General features: G+C 35.9%; 1 protein-coding gene across 3 annotated transcripts in view; it reads right to left on the bottom strand.

The window, feature by feature from the left end:
• gdf11 (growth differentiation factor 11) overlaps window positions 1–25,614 on the bottom strand; it is a 166,723-nt gene that overhangs the window by 129,344 nt on the left and 11,765 nt on the right. For 2 of the 3 annotated variants that reach the window (XM_062055706.1, XM_062055697.1), the window contains exon 2: window positions 6,594–7,056. In XM_062055706.1, the coding sequence (XP_061911690.1) occupies window positions 6,594–7,056 (463 nt within the window). Of the gene's footprint in view, window positions 1–6,593; window positions 7,057–12,468; window positions 12,504–25,614 lie in introns of all 3 variants that reach the window. The other variant, XM_062055715.1, reaches the window with a different exon arrangement.

The raw sequence follows: 25,614 nt of genomic DNA on the forward strand, positions 1-25,614 counted from the left end.
AACACAGTGGTGAACATGCCCTTTCCCAACTACTTTGGCACGTGTTGCAGCCATGAAATTCTAAGTTAATTATTATTTGCAAAAAAAAAAATTAAGTTTATGAGTTTGAACATCAAATATCTTGTCTTTGTAGTGCATTCCAATTGAATATGGGTTGAAAAGGATTTGCAAAATCATTGTATTCTGTTTATATTTACATCTAACACAATTTCCCAACTCATATGGAAACGGGGTTTGTACATATAAACACATATACACACACGTGTGTATATATTTATACATACATACACACGTGTTTGTATATGGACACACACACACACGTGTGTATATATATATATATATATATATATATATATATATATATATATATATATATGTACACACATATACATATTATACACACATATATGTATACACACACATATACATATATATATACATATATATATATATATATATATATATATATATATATATATATATATATATATATATATATATATATATATATATATATATATATATACACATACACACATATGTATACATATATACACACGCACACACACACACACACACACACACACATATATATATACTGTATATGTATATATATATATATATATATATATATATATATATATATATATATATATATATATATATATATATATATATATATATATATATATTTATATATAGATTTAACATTTTGAAGAAGTTATTTTGCCTAAGAGGTCTTGTCACATACAAACCTTTTCTAGGGTCCTAATTGCTATTTTCCAAGGCCACATGGTGTCGAACACAAAACCCGGGGGCCAGACCTGGCCCGACACATCATTTTATGTGGCCCACAAAAGCCTGGGAAAAAACGTATCAATAGAATACTTTTTTTTTTTTTACTGAATGATTCGTTCCATCAGTTTTGACAGAGAAATGAATGTGATTTAAACTTTAACAAGTATCTGATCATGCCAAATATATAAAGATAGTCAAACACCTACTTGTCACCCTTAATCGTGATTTCAACACAGTTAGCCATCAATTTGAACATAAACAAACGGAATCAAATGCAAGTGAAAGAATAATATCATGAGGTGATTCAACATTTATATTGTGCTGTCAAACAATATATGTTTTCAGTCAGATGCATCACACTTATACTCTTCCTTATCAGGAGATGGCAGCAGGTCGCTAATTGCTTTGTAGATGTCGGGAACAGGTCGTGTGAGGCGACGATGGTTTGTTGTGATCACAATATATGCACAATATGCAGGTGACAGCGGAAGGCAGCGTGCAGGTAAAAAGGTGTATAATGCTTAAACCTAATATAAACAAAAGGTGAGTGCCCCTAAGGAAAGGCATTGAAGGTTAGGGATGGCTATGCAGAACAAAACTAAAACCTAACTGGCTACAAAGTAAACAAAAACAGAATGCTGGACGACAGCAAAGACTTACTGTGGAGCAGACGGCGTCCACAAAGTACGTCCGAACATGACATGACAATCAATGTTGTCCACACAAAAAAAGATAGCAACAACTTTAATGTTCTTGATTGCTAAAACAGATAGCGCTCAAAGGAAGACATTAAAACTGCAACAGGAAAATACCAACAAAACAGGAAAAGCCACCAAAATAGGAGCGCAAGACAAGAACTAAAACACTACGCACGGGAAAACACCAAAAAACTTGTGACAGTACACCTACTTTGAGACAAGAGCTATAGTGATGCATGCTTGGTTATGGTTTAAATTCATGTCCAACAATTGCGACAACGACTTTTTATGTCTAGTGAGTTTCATTTTTTAATGATTTCTGCTGGTGGTGTGCCTCCGGATTTTCTCAAATAAATAAATGCGTCTTGGCTCAAAAAAGGTTGAAAAACACTGCTTTAAATGACTTTCAAAAAAGGAGTCTGACGACCCTGAAGTAGGCTTTACTTTCCTATTTGGAGGGCGCTAACCCAGTGTTTTTCAACCACTGTGCCGCGGCACACTAGTGTGTCGTGAGATACAATCTGGTGTGCCGTGGGAGATTACCTAATTTCACCTATTTGGGTTAAAAATATTTTTTGCAAACCAGTAATTATAGCCTGCAATTTATGTGTTGTTGTTGAGTGTCGGTGCTGTCTAGAGCTCGGCAGAGTAACCGTGTAATACTCTTCCATATCAGTAGGTGGCAGGCGGTAGCTAATTGCTTTGTAGATGTCGGAAACAGCGGAAGGCAGTGTGCAGGTAAAAAGGTATCCAATGCTTAAACCAAAAATAAACAAAAGGTGAGTGCCCCTAAGAAAAGGCATTGAAGCTTAGGGAAGGCTATGCAGAAAGAAAATAAAACCTAACTGGCTACAAAGTAAACAAAAACAGAATACTGGACGACAGCAAAGACTTACTGTGGAGCAGACGGCGTCCACAAAGTACATCCGAACATGACATGACAATCAACATCGTCCACACAAAAAAAGATAGCAATAATTTGAATGTTCTTGATTGCTAAAACAAAGCAAGTGCGGGGAATAGCGCTCAAAGGAAGACATGAAACTGCTACTGGAAAATACCAACAAAATAAGAGCCCAAGACAAGAACTAAAACTCTACGCACGGGCAAACGGCAAAAAACTCCAAATAAGTCACGGCGTGATGTGACAGGTCGTGACAGTACTTTGAGACAAGAGCTATAGTGATGCATGCTTGGTTATGGTTTAAATTCATATCCAACAATTGCAACAATTACTTTTTGGGGGGCGGTATAGCTCGATTGGTAGAGTGGCAGTGCCAGCAACTTGAGGGTTGCAGGCTCGATCCCCGCTTCCGCCATCCTAGTCACTTCCGTTAAGTCCTTGGGCAAGACACTTTACCCACCTGCTCCCAGTGCCACCCGCACTGGTTTAAATGTAACTTAAATATTGGGTTTCACTATGTAAAAGCGCTTTGAGTCACTAGAGAAAAGCACTATATAAATATAATTCACTTCACTTTTTATTGTCTAGTGAGTTTCATTTTTTTAATGATTTCTGCTGGTGGTGTGCGTATGGATTTTTTCAAAGGAAAAAAAAGATTGAAAAACACTGACTTAAGTGACTTTCAAAAAAGGAGTTTGATGCCCCTGAAGTAGGCTTCACTTTCCCATATTGGGGGCGGTATAGCTCGGTTGGTAGAGTGGCCGTGCCAGCAACTTGAGGGTCGCAGGTTCGATCCCCGCTTCCGCCATCATAGTCACTGCCGTTGTGTCCTTGGGCAAGACACTTTACCCACCTGCTCCCAGTGCCAAATGTAACTTAGATATCGAGTTTCACTATGTAAAAGTTAAGTTAAAGTTAAAGTACCAATGATAGTCACACACACACTAGGTGGGGTGAAATTTGTCCTCTGCATTTGACCCATCCCCTTGTTCCACCCCCTGGGAGGTGAGGGGAGCAGTGGGCAGCAGCGGTAGCCGCGCCCGGGAATCATTTTTGGTAATTTAACCCCCAATTCCAACCCTTGATGCTGAGTGCCAAGCAGGGAGGTAATGGGTCCCATTTTTATAGTCTTTGGTATGACTCAGCCGGGGTTTGAACTCACAACCTACCGATCTCAGGGCGGACACTCTAACCCAGACCTGGGCAAATTAAGGCCCGGGGCCGTTAAGCTTGTCAATCTGGCCCGCCGGACATTCCCAAATCATTTTTTCAGATCTTTAAGATGGAAACTGTAGCTGCCATTATGATGTGCAGTGAAGTTTTCAAATTACCATAAGTCTTGAACTATACAAAGTATTTTAATGGATGGAATCTGTCCTTTTGCATGATATACTATAGTTACTATGGTAATCACAGCAGCTCAGACGAGGCACCAAGCAATGTGGGTGGGGAGCGTTTCCACAGAGTGTTTCCAGAGTAGCCAGCCTGGGTGTCAGGGACAGACACGGAAGGAGATTTTTACAACAAAGTTCTAAAGCTTAGTGATGTATCAGATCGTATAGTGTGTTTATTTTTTACCCTTCGCGTTCATATTTCGCTGTGTTTGTTGCATTTTTGTTGCGTTTTGCTTGATTGTAAATTATGTCGATTGAGATGGGGAGTGACGTTCATATGTTGTCAATATTCAGTGTTTAATCCTTCATAGTTAATATTGTAAATCCCGCATTCTTTATTTTCATGTACATTCTGGGAGTCTCATTCAGTAAAAAAAAATTTAAAATTCCATTCCGTTTTTTAAGGCGGTCTGTCATAACGTTTTTAGCATTTGATCAGACATTATTGTGAGTTTTTGTATTAGTGTTCCTAAAAATAGATATACCGGCCCCCAGACACTTTTTTTTCCCTCTAAATTTGGCCCCCGGGTCACAATAATTGCCCAGGCCTGCTCTAACCACTAGGCCACTGAGTAGGTTAGAGCACTTTTGAGTCACTAGAGAAAAGTGCTATATAAACATAATTCACGGGACGGCGTGGCGAAGTTGGTAGAGTGGCCGTGCCAGCAATCGGAGGGTTGCTGGTTACTGGGGTTCAATCCTCACCTTCTACCATCCTAGTCATGCCCGTTGTGTCCTTGGGCAAGACACTTCACCCTTGCTCCTGATGGCTGCTGGTTAGCGCCTTGCATGGCAGCTCCCGCCATCAGTATGTGTGTGTGAATGGGTGAATGTGGAAATACTGTCAAAGCCCTTTGAGTACCTTGAAGGTAGAAAAGCGCTATACAAGTATAACCCATTTATCATTTTTTTATTTACTTCACTTTTTATTGTCTAGTGCAGGGGTCACCAACCTTTTTGAAACCAAGAGCTACTTCTTGGGTACTGATTAATGCGAAGGGCTACCAGTTTTATACACACTTAAATAAATTGCCAGAAATAGCCAATTTGCTCAATTTACCTTTAACTCTGTTATTATTAATAATTAATTATATTTATCTTTGTGGAAACACTGATCATCTTAATGATGTCTCACAATAAATATATATAGAAACAGATAAATATCAATATGCAACACTTTATTTTTATATTTTCTCTAAGTGCACATTTTTCAAATTGAACATTTTCAAATGATCACTTCTAAGACAGTCTTGTGAAATCACAATATCCCAATTTAACTAGCTAGCCACTAACATTTTTTAACAAATCATGAATTACTTTGCACCATGTTTGTACAAATAATAACTCATGTAAAATACAAAAGTCAACTCTCAAATTTTTAAATAAATCATGTCACACTTTGAACTGGACACCAAATCTGTTATCTGTTTCTTTGTCAGTTAGTGAAGACAAAGTCTTTAAAATATTTTCTTGGATTTTGAAATTCTATTTGAGTTTTGTCTCTCTTAGAATTAAAAATGTCGAGCAAAGCGAGACCAGCTTGCTAGTAAATAAATACCATTTAAAAAATAGAGGCAGCTCACTGGTAGTGCTGCTATTTGAGCTATTTTAGAACAGGCCAGTGGGCTACTCATCTGGTCCTTACGGGCTACCTGGTGCCCGCGGGCACCGCGTTGGTGACCCTGGTCGAGTGAGTTTCATTTTTTTTATGATTTCTGCTGGTGGTGTGCCTCCGGATTTTTTTTGAAAGAAAAAAAATGCGCTTTGGCTCAAAAAAAGGTTGAAAAACACTGCTTTAAGTGACTTTCAAAAAAGGAGTTTGACGCCCCTGAAGTAGGCTTTACTTTCCCATTTGGAGGGCGCTAACCATCCAGCCATCCATCCATCCATTTTCTACAGCTTGTGCCTTTCGGGGCCGCGGGGGGTGGGGGGGTGGGGGGGATGACTTACCAACTCGTGTACATTTACACGCACCTTTGTTCACTGCTGGTGCACTAGCTGACTCGCGTGGGGGGATTTTGGGGGGGGGGGGGGGGCGTTTCATCTGCCCCGCGCGGAATATATTAGGTGTGTAAATGTTGTTGAACCCCGCGATCTCGCAGGAAAAGGTCACACACTCCCCTCGACCCCGAGTGCTTCTGTCTTTGTGCGGGGGGGGGGGGGGGGGGCGACGACGACGACGAGCTGTGCCTATAAACTTCGCCTTTATAAAAAGGCAAGTGCGGCCGAGAGGAGGGGCCGCGTGGGTGTGTGTGTGTGTGTGTGTGTGTGTGTGTGTGTGTGTGTTTGTGTGTGTGTGTGTGGGGGGGGGGGGGGGGTTAACAATAGCAGCTTTTTGGACACACTTTTTCTCACTGCGTGGAACAGCAGGGGAACCGGTAGAGGCGCCTATAAAAAGGGCGACAGAGCACAGCTGCCAGGGTTCAGCAGTCATTTGATAGAATCTCCGCGGGTCCACCGGCGGATTTAGGGCGCAGCGAATGATGAATCGGGGCCGGCGAGTGTAGCGTCGTCATGAATAATGCACTTGACGTCCAGCGCGCTTTGTCATGCGTCCACGCACACGCGCAATAAGAGACGTCAGCCAGCAGCTGCCGGCTCCAAAAAACGCACACCACGAGTCGCCAGGTGGACCGTCATTACCACGCTCTTTAGACACCATATTGGAGATGTGCTCGATTATCGATTTATCAGCCTTAATCCCTTTTTTTTTTGACAGCTGCCACCGCCGATTAGCCGCAATTCCAAACTCCGCAATCAAGTGCGTAATTACGCGTGGGGAAGTTGTGCACTACTCACGCTCAGACGCCATGGTGATGACGGACTCCGTGGTGGCGTGGTACTCGTCCTCCTCCATGAACTCGTCCTGGGACGCGGCGTCGCCCTGGAAGTCGTGGTGGTCCAGCAGCTGCTGGAGCGGCGGCGCCTTGGGCAGCAGCTGGTTGACCACCTCGCGGCTGATGTTGGGCGCCTGCTTCAGGCGCAGCTTGCTGAGGATCTGCGACTTGATGGTCTCCAGCCGCAGCACTTTGCTTTGTTCCCGCCACACGCAGGCGGAGCACTCGTGGGCGCCGGCGTCCTCGTCCGGGAGCGACGGCCCGGCGTCCGTGGGGGGCTGCAGCGGCAGATTGGGCTCGTCGCTCCCCGACCGTCCCAGGGAGGCGAGCACCATCAAGCACAGCGAGAAGTTATACCTCGACATGACGGCAACTTGTTGTTCTTTCAAAACTCCCCCGGGGTCAATTTTCCACGGCCGTGACACCTAATCCAACACCACGAAGTTGTTGTTTTTTTGCAATGGGGAAGAAAGAAGAAAAAAAAAGAAATGCGTTCCAGTGCGTCTTTATTGAAAGTTGGCCAAATGTGATGAATGTGCAGCCCGATCACATGCTTTTCGGAAGTTTCGCTCCGTGGAGGTGTGTGTGCGTGTGCGTGTGTGTGTGCATGCGTGTGCGTGTGTGTGTGTGTGTGTGTGTGCGTGTGCAGAAGTGTCACTGGGAAATGTGCAAGTGCAGTCAAAAGGGGGGCTCGTTATATATCTCAGCTGCCCGCTGTCGTAATCCGTCTCCATTGGCTAAGATTGCAACAAAAGGCTTTTAGGTCTGTCATCAAGTCAAGAGGGACGCCGCGAAGGGAGGGTGCAAGGTCTCTTCTGTTTTTTTCTATTTTCCACACTGTACACCCACTTTCATAAACTATACACACTAAAAAATGCTGGGTTAAAAAATAACCCGTTTTGGGTTAATTTTTGCAACCCAATTTTTGCATTGAATTATTTCACCCCAAAAAATGTAGTTATGATAACTAAATGTTGGGTTATTCCCAATCAAACTAGTGGGTTGAATTATTTAACCCAAAAGTTGAGTTGTGCTAACTCATGGGTGGGCAACCAACAACGTTGAAAGAGCCATGTTGGACCAAAAAAACAAATATGCCTGAAGCCGTAAAAATTGAAAAACCGTATATAAGTGTTATAATGAAGACAACACATGATGTAAGTGTCTATATTAGCCTACTATCAAAATGACTTTAAAAGTCTTATATACGTGTTATAATGAAGACAACACATGACGTAAGTGTCTATATTAGCCTACTATCACAATTACTTTAAAAGTCTTACAGTATAAGTATTATAACGAAAACAACACATGATGTAAGTGTTTATATTATATTAGCTATATTAGCCTACTATCACAATGACTTAAAAAGTCTTATATAAGTGTTATAATAAAGACAACACATGATGTAAGTGTCTATATGAGCTATATTAGCCTACTATCAAAATGACTTTTAAAGTCGTATATAAGAGTTATAATGAAGACAACACACGATGTAAGTGTTTATATTATACAAGCCTACTATCAAAATTACTTTAAAAGTCTTATATAAGTGTTATCATGAAGACAACACATGATGAAAGTGTCTATAATAGCCTACTATCAAAATGACTTTAAAAGTCTTATTTAAGTGTTATAATGAAGACAACACATGATGTAAGTGTCTATATTAGTCTACTATCACAATGACTTTAAAAGTCTTATATAAGTGTTATAATGAAGACAACACATTAAAGTTAATGATGAGAGTGTCTATATTAGTTATATTAGCCTACTATCAAAATGACTTTAAAAGTCTTATATAAGGGTTATAATGAAGACAAGACATCATGTAAGTGTCTATATTAGTTATATTAGCCTACTATCAAAATGACTTTAAAAGTCTTATATAAGTGTTATAATGAAGACAACACATTATGCAAGTGTGTATATTAGCTATATTAGCCTGCTATCAAAATGACTTTAAAAGTCTTACAGTATATAAGTGTTATAAATGAAGACAACACATGATGTGTTTATATTAGCTATATTAGTCTACTATCAAAATGACTTTAAGTCTCACAGTATATAAGTGTTATAAATTAAGACAACACATGATGTAAATGTTTATATTAGCTATATTAGCCTACTATCAAAATGACTTTAAAAGTCTTACAGTATATACTGTAAGTGTTATAACGAAGACAACACATGATGTAAGTGTTTATATTATATTAGCTTTATTAGCCTACTATCAAAATGACTTTAAAAGTCTTATATAAGTGTTATAATGAAGACAACACATGATGTAAGTGTCTATATTAGCTATATTAGCCTACTATCAAAATGATTTCATAAGTCTTACAGTATATAAGTGTTATAATGAAGACAACACATTATGTAAGTGTTTATATTATATTAGCTATATTATTGTACTATCAAAATGACTTTAAAAGTCTTACAGTATATAAGTGTTATAATGAAGACAACACATGATGTAAGTGTTTATATTATATTAGCTATATTAGCCTACTATCAAAATGACTTTAAAAGCCTTATATACAGTAAGTGTTATAACGAAGACAACCCATGACATAAGTGTCTATATTAGCTAATATAGCCTACTATCAAAATGACTATGTGTCGCAGGCTGAAGCAAATCTTTGTTGACATAAATGTTGAAATGTAAAATTTATTCTACACATTTTTACAACATTGGAAACCATTAGTAAATCAGAAGCTACTCAGAAGGTGAGATAACTCCTGGAAATGACTGTCTTTTAATGACCAAAGGTATAGATGTGTGTGTCCAAGTTAAAAGGAAACTGCAGGCTGTCTTCTTCTAATGGATTTATTATCATATTTGGCAAGCTAGGTAACGTTTGCTGTGGTCTGGAACAACATGGCACACAAAATGCAGCCAATATTACATACAGATAATGTGTCGTGAGACATGCAAAACTAAATTATATACAAAGAGGATAAAAGTAAAGGATATTAATGAGATGGGTTCATAATAAAATTCCCTTCAAGAAAAAAGTAACTTTTTAATTTAAAAAAAAAAAGCCTTTTACCACAAAATGTGTTACTCGTTGAAAAACAAGCCAAAAATGGTTCATAATTTTGAAAACCCAGAAATTCAGTTAAAATAATACCCTTATAACTCAAAAAATGGATTGTTATTCATAAAAAATAACTCCAAAATTTAACCCAACACTAGCAACTCATAAATTGGGTTATCAAAATAACCCAGTCATTTTTAGTGTGTATGTTAGCACTATATATACTAGGGTGTCCGAACTTATTCCACCAAGGTCCACGTACTCACAATCAAAACATGTCACTTCGATATTTTAATACCATTCTAATCTTTAAAAAAAAAGGCTAAAACAACAATTGACACGCCTAAAGACAAATTGTTATTTGTTATTGTGTGACTGTTCCAAACATTCACACATATGCTTTTCTACACCAAAATTCATCTATTTATTCTTCTTCTTCTCCAGATTTTGACGTGCTCTACCTTCCACATTTTTCATCCAAATGAAACTTCAAACTGTTCAGCCTACTCGGGAATCGCGGGTTTTCCCTTGTTAAATTCCTAAAATTCCCAGATTTCGGGAACATTTTTCCCATTCAAAATGTATTGGCCATTTTTCAAACTTTCACAATTTCCACATTTTTCCACCGATTTAAATCATTCCACCTTCAACATATTCTACAATCCTGAAAATTCAAACTATAATTTTTCCAAGTTTAAAATAAATTCCAGGAATTCCCAGAATTGCCGTTTTTTCAAACCATTTTTTCACCCTTTTTTCTGTCGACTACTCCTTCCACATTTTTCAACCCTCTCAACCGTTCCACAGTCAAATCATTCCTCTTTTTCAGGACAAAAATCAAAGTTGTTTTTTTAACTGGAAAAATTCCAAGTTTTCCCGAAATTCCAGGAATTCCGTAATACCATTTCTCAATTAAAAATGTTACTACTCCAACATTTCTCGACCAATTAGAAAAATTCCAACACCAACCAACTCATTCAGAACATTTTTAGCATTTTTAAAAAAAATTCCCTCTTTTCCTAGATTTCCATGAAATTTCCATTGAAAAGAATGGGACATTTTTCCAAGTTCCACAACTCCCACATTTTTTATCCCATTCAAACCATTCCAACTTCAAAATATTCAGCCTGTTCAGGAATTGTGTGCTCCCTTTCAACAATGATGAAAAAAATTCCCAGATTTCTTAGAATTCACCGTTTTTAGGGATATTTTCCCCATTCAAAATTAATTGTTCATTTTTCAAACTTCCACAATTCTCACATTTTTCAATCGATTCAACCCATTCCACCTTCAACACATTCAATTCATCCTGGAAATTCAAACAACCATTTTTCCACGTTCAACAAATTTCCAGGAATTCTTATTTCCAAGCTTTTTTAGTGCGATGACTCCTTTCACATTGTTCAACCTATTCAAACCATTCCAACATCAACACATTGCACCCATCCTGGACATTCAAACTAACACTTTACCAAGTTCCAAACCCAATTCCGGATTTCCTGGAAATGTAAACTCTTCAACATTCAAACCATTCCAACATTCAAACTATTCTTACATTCAATCAACATTTCAGTTCAACTTTAGCATTGGAGCATTCACACGCAATTCCTTGAGGAATTGCTTCATCTAGTTAATATTCACATTTCAGTTTTTCCCCCCAAATGTTTTTGTTTATGGTTCTTTTTGCATGCTACAGGCCAATAAAAACTGCAAATGGTCCTCAGAAGTAAACAAACACATATGATGCACTGATTTACCTCTAATACACAGTTTGATCTTAATGCAATACAACATGTGTCCACATGTATTTGTTAAATGATGTATACAACTCCGATAAGTTAACCAAAATGTTGACATTTACATTCAGAGGGGATGGTTTAGGACAGACCTGGGCAAAAGTACGGCCCGCGGGCCACATGCGGTCCATTAAAATTTTAAATCCGGTCCACCGGACGTTCTACGTACTTTTTTTAGACCTTTAACATCAAAACTGTCGCCGCCATTATGACGTGCAGTGGTATTTTTAAATGACCGTAAGTCTTGAACTGTAGAAAGTATTTCAATGGCTGAAATCTGCACTTTTGGGTGTTATAGGCGTTATTAGGGTAATCTACGTCACAGCAGCTCAGACCAGGAACAAAGCAGAGTGGGCAGGGTTTGTTTTCAGAGCAGCCAGCCCGAAACGGGTGCGTCAGGAACAGATGCGGAAGCAGATTTTTACAAGTAATTTCTGCATAAAAGTGATAATATATCATATTGTGGGTGTTTACTACACTTTGCATTCATATGTTGCTATTTGTTACATTTTTGCGATGTTCATATGTTGTTAATATTCAGTGTTTTATTGTTCATAGCTAAAATTTTAAATCCCACTTTCTTTATTGTCATGTATATTTTGGGTGTCCCATTCAGTAAAAATTTTTTAAATTCCATTCCATTTTTTACCGAGGTGGTCTGTCATAATGTTTTTAGAATTCTATCGGACATTGTGACTTTTAGAATTAGTGTTCCTGAAAAAAAGGGACCCAAACATACATACTATAGAGCAGATTTTTACAGCTGAATCTGAATTTATAATTCATACACACATACACATTGGCCCCCCAGACACATTTTTTTTCTCTCAATGTGGCCCCCCGAGTCAAAATATTTGCCCAACTATGGAAATAGATTAGAAATGTCTTTCTAATCTATTTAGTGATCTCAGAGTCACTATTGTTGCATTCAGTTTAGGGGCTGATTTTTGACAAAGTTGCTATGTGGCTGTAGAAAATAGTGTACTTAAAGTGCACTCACAGGTCAATGTCGCATCGATGACTCATCAGTGACATCTGTTGGCCACAAAAAAAATACACATGAGTAGCATTTACTTAATCTTTTCCTCCTTCTGCAATATTATGTTGCATTCATGCACAAACATTAAGATTCTTTCTGTAGAATATATATTTAATCTAATAACCGTTTGGTTTTGACTGCATATGTTACAGCTTGCATTGTTGCCATGTATTTAAAGAGAGTGACGATGATCATGAAGTCACCGAGAGCATGAGGCACAATAATGTGTTTCCGACAAAATGCTCATTGCAAAACCAGTGAGCTTCTTGTTGTAAACCATGATCACTTCACAGATGCATCGGACATTTTGTGCTCTATAGCAGGGGTCGCCAAAATTTTTGTCCAGGGGGCCGCATTGGGTTAAAAAAAAAATTGGCCATACATACATACATAAAACATGTATTGTCAAGTAAATTGTTTTGGGCATGTCATAGGCATGTGAGCTAACGCTAGCTTAGCTTGCGCGCTAATTGCACAGCCGAAACAATACTTTGTTGTACATGTTTGTACATTTATTTAATAAATATTTGAGCACTTTCAAAATGTATTCGTGTAAAAATCTTGAATGGGGATGAGTAATGAAAATTACGCAACACATTGCATTCTTTTCACATGATTATTATCAAATGAAGTACTCAGTTGGTATCGGTATTGTTTTAAAGGTAATGGTATTGGTACTGGTATCGACATTTTTTAAACGTGACACACTATATCGCAGTTAATCGAGTTCACCTGACACACTATATCGTAGTAAATCCTGTTTACCTGACACACTATATCGTAGTTAATCAAGTTTACCTGACACACTATATCGTAGTTAATCAAGTTTACCTGACACACTATATCGTAGTTAATCGAGTTTACCTGACACACTATATCGTAGTTAATCGGGTTTACCTGACACACTATATCGTAGTTAATCAAGTTCACCTGAGACACTATATCATAGTAAATCACATTTACCTGACATATTCTATCGCAGTTAATCAAGTTTAACTGACACAATATATCGTAGTTAATCAAGTTTACCTGACACACTATATCGTAGTAAATCCTGTTTAACTGACACACTATATCATAGTAAATCACGTTTACCTAACATATTATATCGCAGTTAATCAAGTTTACGTGACACAATATATCGTAGTTAATCAAGTTTACCTGACACACTATATCGTAGTAAATCCTGTTTACCTGACACACTATATCGTAGTTAATCAAGTTTACCTGACACAATATATCGTAGTTAATCGAGTTTACCTGACACACTATATCGTAGTTAATCAAGTTCACCTGAGACACTATATCATAGTAAATCATGTTTACCTGACACATTGTATCGTAGTTAATCGAGTTTACCTGACACACTATATCGTAGTAAATCCTGTTTACCTGACACACTATATCGTAGTTAATCAAGTTTACCTGACACACTATATCGTAGTTAATCAAGTTTACCTGACACACTATATCGTAGTTAATCGAGTTTACCTGACACACTATATCGTAGTTAATCGAGTTTACCTGACACACTATATCGTAGTTAATCAAGTTCACCTGAGACACTATATCATAGTAAATCACATTTACCTGACATATTCTATCGCAGTTAATCAAGTTTACCTGACACAATATATCGTAGTTAATCAAGTTTACCTGACACACTATATCGTAGTAAATCCTGTTTAACTGACACACTATATCATAGTAAATCACGTTTACCTAACATATTATATCGCAGTTAATCAAGTTTACGTGACACAATATATCGTAGTTAATCAAGTTTACCTGACACACTATATCGTAGTAAATCCTGTTTACCTGACACACTATATCGTAGTTAATCAAGTTTACCTGACACAATATATCGTAGTTAATCGAGTTTACCTGACACACTATATCGTAGTTAATCAAGTTCACCTGAGACACTATATCATAGTAAATCATGTTTACCTGACATATTATATCGCAGTTAATCAAGTTTACCTGACACAATATATCGTAGTTAATCAAGTTTACCTGACACACTATATCGTAGTAAATCCTGTTTACCTGACACACTATATCGTAGTTAATCAAGTTTACCTGACACAATATATCGTAGTTAATCAAGTTTACCTGACACACTATATCGTAGTTAATCAAGTTTACCTGACACAATATATCGTAGTTAATCAAGTTTACCTGACACACTATCATAGTTAATCAAACTTACCTTGAACACTATATCACAGTTAATCAAGTTTACCTGACACACTATATCGTAGTTAATCGACTTTACCTGACACACTATATCGTAGTTAATCAAGTTTACCTGACACACTATATCGTAGTTAATCAAGTTTACCTGACACAATATATCGTAGTTAATCAAGTTTACCTGACACACTATCATAGTTAATCAAACTTACCTTGAACACTATATCATAGTTAATCAAGTTTACCTGACACACTATATCATAGTTAATCAAGTTTACCTGACACACTATCATAGTTAATCAAACTTACCTTGAACACTATATCATAGTTAATCAAGTTTACCTGACACACTATATCATAGTTAATCAAGTTTACCTGACACAATATATCGTAGTAAATCAAGTTTACCTAACATTGTATTTAATCAAGTTTACCTGACACACTATATCGTAGTTAATCAAGTTCACCTGAGACACTATATCATAGTAAATCACGTTTACCTGACACATTATATCGTAGTTAATCAAGTTTACCTGACACAATATATATCGTAGTTAATCAAGTTTACCCGACACAATAAATCGTACTTAATCAAGTTTACCTGACACACTATATCGTAGTAAATCTTGTTAACCCGACACACTATATCGTAGTTAATCAAGTTTACCTGACACAATATATCATAGTTAATCAAGTTTACCTGACACTATATAACGTAGTTAATCGAGTTTACCTAACACATTATCGTAGTTAATCGAGTTTACCTGACACACTATATCGTAGTTAATCGACTTTACCTGACACACTATATAGTAGTTAATCAAGTTTACCTGACACACTATATCGTAGTTAATCAAGTTTACCTGACACACTATATCGTAGTTAATCAAGTTTACCTGACACAATATATCGTAGTTAATCGAGTCTACCTGACACACTATCGTAGTTAATCAAGTTTACCTGACACACTATATTGTAGTTAATCGACTTTACCTGACACACTATATCGTAGTTAATCAAGTTTACCTGACACACTATATCGTAGTTAATCAAGTTTACCTGACACACTATATCGTAGTTAATCAAGTTTACCTGACACACTATCGTAGTTAATCAAGTTTACCTGACACACTATATCGTAGTTAATCGACTTTACCTGACACATTATATTGTAGTTAATAAAGTATACCTGACACACTATATCGTAGTTAATCAAGTTTACCTGACACACTATCATAGTTAATCAAACTTACCTTGAACAATATATCGTAGTTAATCCAGTTTACCTGACACACTATATCGTAGTTAATCAAGTTTACCTGACACACTATATCGTAGTTAATCAAGTTTACCTGACACAATATATCGTAGTTAATCCAGTTTACCTGACACACTATATCGTAGTTAATAAAGTTTACCTGACAAACTATATCGTAGTTAATCAAGTTCACCTGAGACACAATATCATAGTAAATCACGTTTACCTGACACATTATATCGCAGTTAATCAAGTTTACCTGACACAATATATCGTAGTTAATCAAGTTCACCTGAGACACTATATCATAGTAAATCACGTTTACCTGACACATTATATCGCAGTTAATCAAGTTTACCTGACACAATATATCGTAGTTAATCAAGTTTACCTGACATCGTAGTTAATCAAGTTTACCTGACACAATATATCGTAGTTAATCGAATTTACCTGACACACTATTTCGTAGTGAATCAAGTTCACCAGAGACACTATATCATAGTAAATCACGTTTACCTGACACATTATATCACAGTTAATCAAGTTTACCTGACACAATATATAGTAGTTAATCAAGTTTACCTGACATCGTAGTTAATCAAGTTTACCTGACACAATATATCGTAGTTAATCAAGTTTACCTGACACACTATATCGTAGTTAATCAAGTTCACCAGAGACACTATATCATAGTAAATCACGTTTACCTGACACATTATATCGCAGTTAATCAAGTTTACCTGACACAATATATTGTAGTTAATCAAGTTTACCTGACATCGTAGTTAATCAAGTTTATCTGACACAATATATCGTAGTTAATCGAGTTTACCTGACACACTATATCGTAGTGAATCAAGTTTACCTGACACAATATATCGTAGTTAATGAAGTTTACCTGACACAATATATCGTAGTTAATCGAGTTTACCTGAGACACTATATCATAGTAAATCATGTTTACCTGAAATATTATATCGCAGTTAATCAAGTTTACCTGACACAATATATCGTAGTTAATCAAGTTTACCTGACACACTATATCATAGTAAATCCTGTTTACCTGACACACTATATCGTAGTTAATCAAGTTTACCTGACACAATATATCGTAGTTAATCAAGTTTACCTGACACAATATATCGTAGTTAATTGAGTTTACCTGACACACTATCGTAGTTAATCAAGTTTACCTGACACACTATATCATAGTTAATCGACTTTACCTGACACACTATGTCGTAGTTAATCAAGTTTACCTGACACACTATATCGTAGTTAATCAAGTTTACCTGACACAATATATCGTAGTTAATCAAGTTAACCTGACACACTATCATAGTTAATCAAACTTACCTTGAACACTATATAATAGTTAATCAAGTTTACCTGACACACTATATCATAGTTAATCAAGTTTAACTGACATAATATATCGTAGTAAATCAAGTTTACCTAACATCGTATTTAATCAAGTTTACCTGACACACTATATCGTAGTTAATCAAGTTTACCTGACAAACTATATCGTAGTTAATCAAGTTCACCTGAGACACTATATCATAGTAAATCACGTTTACCTGACACATTATATCGCAGTTAATCAAGTTTACCTGACACAATATATATCGTAGTTAATCAAGTTTACCTGACACAATACATCGTAGTTAATCAAGTTTACCTGACACTATATAACGTAGTTAATCGAATTTACCTAACACACTATCGTAGTTAATCGAGTTTACCTGACACACTATATCGTAGTTAATCGACTTTACCTGACACACTATATAGTAGTTAATCAAGTTTACCTGACACACTATCGTAGTTAATCAAGTTTATCTGACACACTATATCGTAGTTAATCGACTTTACCTGACACACTATATCGTAGTTAATCAAGTTTACCTGACACACTATATCGTAGTTAATCAAGTTTACCTGACACACTATCGTAGTTAATCAAGTTTACCTGACACACTATATCGTAGTTAATCGACTTTACCTGACACATTATATCGTAGTTAATAAAGTTTACCTGACACACTATATCGTAGTTAATCAAGTTTACCTGACACACTATCATAGTTAATCAAACTTACCTTGAACAATATATCGTAGTTAATCAAGTTTACCTGACACACTATATCATAGTTAATCAAGTTTACCTGACAAACTATATCGTAGTTAATCAAGTTCACCTGAGACACTATATCATAGTAAATCACGTTTACCTGACACATTATATCGCAGTTAATCAAGTTTAGCTGACACAATATATCGTAGTTAATCAAGTTCACCTTAGACACTATATCATAGGAAATCACGTTTACCTGACACATTATATTGCAGTTAATCAAGTTTACCTGACACAATATATCGTAGTTAATCAAGTTTACCTGACATCGTAGTTAATCAAGTTTACCTGACACAATATATCGTAGTTAATCGAGTTTACCTGACACACTATTTCGTAGTTAATCAAGTTCACCAGAGACACTATATCATAGTAAATCACGTTTACCTGACACATTATATCGCAGTTAATCAAGTTTACCTGACACAATATATCGTAGTTAATCAAGTTTACCTGACATCGTAGTTAATCAAGTTTACCTGACACAATATATCGTAGTTAATCAAGTTTACCTGACACACTATATCGTAGTTAATCAAGTTCACCAGAGACACTGTATCATAGTAAATCACGTTTACCTGACACATTATATCGCAGTTAATCAAGTTTACCTGACACAATATATTGTAGTTAATCAAGTTTACCTGACATCGTAGTTAATCAAGTTTACCTGACACAATATATCGTAGTTAATCGAGTTTACCTGACACACTATATCGTAGTTAATCAAGTTTACCTGACACAATATATCGTAGTTAATCAAGTTTACCTGACACAATATATCGTAGTTAATAGAGTTTACCTGACACACTATATCGTAGTTAATCAAGTTCACCTGAGACACTATATCATAGTAAATCATGTTTACCTGACATATTGTATCGCAGTTAATCAAGTTTACCTGACACAATATATCGTAGTTAATCAAGTTTACCTGACACACTATATCGTAGTAAATCCTGTTTACCTGACACACTATATCGTAGTTAATCAAGTTTACCTGACACAATATATAGGGACGGTATAGCTCGGTTGGTAGAGCGGCCGTGCCAGCAACTTGAGGGTTGCAGGTTCGATCCCCGCTTCCGCCATCCTAGTCACTGCCGTTGTGTCCTTGGGCAAGACACTTTACCCACCTGCTCCCAGTGTCACCCACACTGGTTTAAATGTAACTTAGATATTGGGTTTCACAATGTAAAGCGCTTTGAGTCACTTGAGAAAAAGCGCTATATAAATGTAATTAACTTCACTTCACTATATCGTAGTTAATCAAGTTTACCTGACACAATATATCGTAGTTAATCGAGTTTACCTGACACACTATCGTAGTTAATCAAGTTTACCTGACACACTATATCGTAGTTAATCGACATTACCCGACACACTATATCGTAGTTAGTCAAGTTTACCTGACACACTATATCGTAGTTAATCAAGTTTACCTGACACAATATATCGTAGTTAATCAAGTTTACCTGACACACTATCATAGTTAATCAAACTTACCTTGAACACTATATCATAGTTAATCAAGTTTACCTGACACACTATATCGTAGTTAATCAAGTTTACCTGACACAATATATCGTAGTAAATCAAGTTTACCTAACATCGTATTTAATCAAGTTTACCTGACACACTATATCGTAGTTAATCAAGTTTACCTGACACACTATATCGTAGTTAATTAAATTTACCGGACACACTATATCATAGTTAATCAAGTTTACCTGACACAGTATATCGTAGTTAATTGAGTTTACCTGACACACTATATCGTAGTTAATCATGTTTACCTGACACATTATATCATAGTTAATCAAGTTTACCAGACACACTATATCGTAGTTAATCATGTTTATCTGACACATGATATCATAGTTAATCAAGTTTACCTGACAGCCTATATCGTAGTTAATCAAGTTTACTCTACACAATATGTCGTAGTTAATCAAGTTTACTCGACACAATATATCGTAGTTAATCAACTTTACCTGACACAATATATCATAGTTAGTCAAGTTTACCCGTCACACTATATCGTAGTTAATCAAGTTTACCTGACACACTATATCGTAGTTAATCAAGTTTACCTGACACACTATATCGTAGTTAATTGAGTTTACCTGACACACTATATCGTAGTTAATCAAGTTTACCTGACACACTATATCGTAGTTAATCAAGTTTACCTGACACACTATATCGTAGTTAATTGAGTTTACCTGACACACTATATCGTAGTTAATCAAGTTTACCTGACACACTATATCGTAGTTAATTGAGTTTACCTGACACACTATATCGTAGTTAATCATGTTTACCTGACACATTATATCGTAGTTTATCAAGTTTACCAGACACACTATATCGTAGTTCATTGAGTTTACCTGACACACTGTATCGTAGTTAATCAAGTTTACTCTACACAATATGTCGTAGTTAATCAAGTTTACTCGACACAATATATCGTAGTTAATTAAGTTTACCTGACACAATATATTGTAGTTAATCAAGTTTACCCGTCACACTATATCGTAGTTAATCAAGTTTACCTGACACACTATATCGTAGTTATTCAAGTTTACCTGACACACTATATCGTAGTTAATCGAGTTTACCTGACACACTATCGTAGTTAATCGAGTTTACCTGACACACTATATCGTAGTTAATCGACTTTACCTGACACACTATATCGTAGTTAATCAAGTTTACCTGACACACTATATCGTAGTTAATCAAGTTTACCTGACACATTATATCGTAGTTAATCAAGTTTACCTGACACAATATATCGTATTTAATCAAGTTTACCTGACACACTATCGTAGTTAATCGAGTTTACCTGACACACTATATCGTAGTTAATCGACTTTACCTGGCACACTATATCGTAGTTAATCAAGTTTACCTGACACTATATCGTAGTTAATCGACTTTACCTGACACACTATATCGTAGTTAATCAAGTTTACCTGACACACTATATCGTAGTTAATCAAGTTTACCTGACACAATATATCGTAGTAAATCAAGTTTACCTAACATCGTATTTAATCAAGTTTACCTGACACACTATATCGTAGTTAATCAAGTTTACCTGACACACTATATCGTAGTTAATTAAGTTTACCGGACACACTATATCATAGTTAATCGAGTTTACCTGACACACTATCGTAGTTAATCAAGTTTATCTGACACACTATATCGTAGTTAATCGACTTTACCTGACACACTATATCGTAGTTAATCAAGTTTACCTGACACACTATATCGTAGTTAATCAAGTTTACCTGACACACTATCGTAGTTAATCAAGTTTACCTGACACACTATATCGTAGTTAATCGACTTTACCTGACACATTATATCGTAGTTAATAAAGTTTACCTGACACACTATATCGTAGTTAATAAAGTTTACCTGACACACTATCATAGTTAATCAAACTTACCTTGAACAATATATCGTAGTTAATCAAGTTTACCTGACACACTATATCGTAGTTAATCAAGTTTACCTGACAAACTATATCGTAGTTAATCAAGTTCACCTGAGACACTATATCATAGTAAATCACGTTTACCTGACACATTATATCGCAGTTAATCAAGTTTACCTGACACAATATATCGTAGTTAATCAAGTTCACCTTAGACACTATATCATAGGAAATCACGTTTACCTGACACATTATATTGCAGTTAATCAAGTTTACCTGACACAATATATCGTAGTTAATCAAGTTTACCTGACATCGTAGTTAATCAAGTTTACCTGACACAATATATCGTAGTTAATCGAGTTTACCTGACACACTATTTCGTAGTTAATCAAGTTCACCAGAGACACTATATCATAGTAAATCACGTTTACCTGACACATTATATCGCAGTTAATCAAGTTTACCTGACACAATATATCGTAGTTAATCAAGTTTACCTGACATCGTAGTTAATCAAGTTTACCTGACACAATATATCGTAGTTAATCAAGTTTACCTGACACACTATATCGTAGTTAATCAAGTTCACCAGAGACACTGTATCATAGTAAATCACGTTTACCTGACACATTATATCGCAGTTAATCAAGTTTACCTGACACAATATATTGTAGTTAATCAAGTTTACCTGACATCGTAGTTAATCAAGTTTACCTGACACAATATATCGTAGTTAATCGAGTTTACCTGACACACTATATCGTAGTTAATCAAGTTTACCTGACACAATATATCGTAGTTAATCAAGTTTACCTGACACAATATATCGTAGTTAATAGAGTTTACCTGACACACTATATCGTAGTTAATCAAGTTCACCTGAGACACTATATCATAGTAAATCATGTTTACCTGACATATTGTATCGCAGTTAATCAAGTTTACCTGACACAATATATCGTAGTTAATCAAGTTTACCTGACACACTATATCGTAGTAAATCCTGTTTACCTGACACACTATATCGTAGTTAATCAAGTTTACCTGACACAATATATAGGGACGGTATAGCTCGGTTGGTAGAGCGGCCGTGCCAGCAACTTGAGGGTTGCAGGTTCGATCCCCGCTTCCGCCATCCTAGTCACTGCCGTTGTGTCCTTGGGCAAGACACTTTACCCACCTGCTCCCAGTGTCACCCACACTGGTTTAAATGTAACTTAGATATTGGGTTTCACAATGTAAAGCGCTTTGAGTCACTTGAGAAAAAGCGCTATATAAATGTAATTAACTTCACTTCACTATATCGTAGTTAATCAAGTTTACCTGACACAATATATCGTAGTTAATCGAGTTTACCTGACACACTATCATAGTTAATCAAGTTTACCTGACACACTATATCGTAGTTAATCGACATTACCCGACACACTATATCGTAGTTAGTCAAGTTTACCTGACACACTATATCGTAGTTAATCAAGTTTACCTGACACAATATATCGTAGTTAATCAAGTTTACCTGACACACTATCATAGTTAATCAAACTTACCTTGAACACTATATCATAGTTAATCAAGTTTACCTGACACACTATATCGTAGTTAATCAAGTTTACCTGACACAATATATCGTAGTAAATCAAGTTTACCTAACATCGTATTTAATCAAGTTTACCTGACACACTATATCGTAGTTAATCAAGTTTACCTGACACACTATATCGTAGTTAATTAAATTTACCGGACACACTATATCATAGTTAATCAAGTTTACCTGACACAGTATATCGTAGTTAATTGAGTTTACCTGACACACTATATCGTAGTTAATCATGTTTACCTGACACATTATATCATAGTTAATCAAGTTTACCAGACACACTATATCGTAGTTAATCATGTTTATCTGACACATGATATCATAGTTAATCAAGTTTACCTGACAGCCTATATCGTAGTTAATCAAGTTTACTCTACACAATATGTCGTAGTTAATCAAGTTTACTCGACACAATATATCGTAGTTAATCAACTTTACCTGACACAATATATCATAGTTAGTCAAGTTTACCCGTCACACTATATCGTAGTTAATCAAGTTTACCTGACACACTATATCGTAGTTAATCAAGTTTACCTGACACACTATATCGTAGTTAATTGAGTTTACCTGACACACTATATCGTAGTTAATCAAGTTTACCTGACACACTATATCGTAGTTAATCAAGTTTACCTGACACACTATATCGTAGTTAATTGAGTTTACCTGACACACTATATCGTAGTTAATCAAGTTTACCTGACACACTATATCGTAGTTAATTGAGTTTACCTGACACACTATATCGTAGTTAATCATGTTTACCTGACACATTATATCGTAGTTTATCAAGTTTACCAGACACACTATATCGTAGTTCATTGAGTTTACCTGACACACTGTATCGTAGTTAATCAAGTTTACTCTACACAATATGTCGTAGTTAATCAAGTTTACTCGACACAATATATCGTAGTTAATTAAGTTTACCTGACACAATATATTGTAGTTAATCAAGTTTACCCGTCACACTATATCGTAGTTAATCAAGTTTACCTGACACACTATATCGTAGTTATTCAAGTTTACCTGACACACTATATCGTAGTTAATCGAGTTTACCTGACACACTATCGTAGTTAATCGAGTTTACCTGACACACTATATCGTAGTTAATCGACTTTACCTGACACACTATATCGTAGTTAATCAAGTTTACCTGACACACTATATCGTAGTTAATCAAGTTTACCTGACACATTATATCGTAGTTAATCAAGTTTACCTGACACAATATATCGTATTTAATCAAGTTTACCTGACACACTATCGTAGTTAATCGAGTTTACCTGACACACTATATCGTAGTTAATCGACTTTACCTGGCACACTATATCGTAGTTAATCAAGTTTACCTGACACTATATCGTAGTTAATCGACTTTACCTGACACACTATATCGTAGTTAATCAAGTTTACCTGACACACTATATCGTAGTTAATCAAGTTTACCTGACACAATATATCGTAGTAAATCAAGTTTACCTAACATCGTATTTAATCAAGTTTACCTGACACACTATATCGTAGTTAATCAAGTTTACCTGACACACTATATCGTAGTTAATTAAGTTTACCGGACACACTATATCATAGTTAATCGAGTTTACCTGACACACTATCGTAGTTAATCAAGTTTATCTGACACACTATATCGTAGTTAATCGACTTTACCTGACACACTATATCGTAGTTAATCAAGTTTACCTGACACACTATATCGTAGTTAATCAAGTTTACCTGACACACTATCGTAGTTAATCAAGTTTACCTGACACACTATATCGTAGTTAATCGACTTTACCTGACACATTATATCGTAGTTAATAAAGTTTACCTGACACACTATATCGTAGTTAATAAAGTTTACCTGACACACTATCATAGTTAATCAAACTTACCTTGAACAATATATCGTAGTTAATCAAGTTTACCTGACACACTATATCGTAGTTAATCAAGTTTACCTGACAAACTATATCGTAGTTAATCAAGTTCACCTGAGACACTATATCATAGTAAATCACGTTTACCTGACACATTATATCGCAGTTAATCAAGTTTACCTGACACAATATATCGTAGTTAATCAAGTTCACCTTAGACACTATATCATAGGAAATCACGTTTACCTGACACATTATATTGCAGTTAATCAAGTTTACCTGACACAATATATCGTAGTTAATCAAGTTTACCTGACATCGTAGTTAATCAAGTTTACCTGACACAATATATCGTAGTTAATCGAGTTTACCTGACACACTATTTCGTAGTTAATCAAGTTCACCAGAGACACTATATCATAGTAAATCACGTTTACCTGACACATTATATCGCAGTTAATCAAGTTTACCTGACACAATATATCGTAGTTAATCAAGTTTACCTGACATCGTAGTTAATCAAGTTTACCTGACACAATATATCGTAGTTAATCAAGTTTACCTGACACACTA

The sequence above is a fragment of the Entelurus aequoreus genome, linkage group LG01 (genome assembly GCF_033978785.1).
Source record: "Entelurus aequoreus isolate RoL-2023_Sb linkage group LG01, RoL_Eaeq_v1.1, whole genome shotgun sequence".
NCBI classification, from domain to species: Eukaryota; Metazoa; Chordata; class Actinopteri; order Syngnathiformes; family Syngnathidae; genus Entelurus; species Entelurus aequoreus.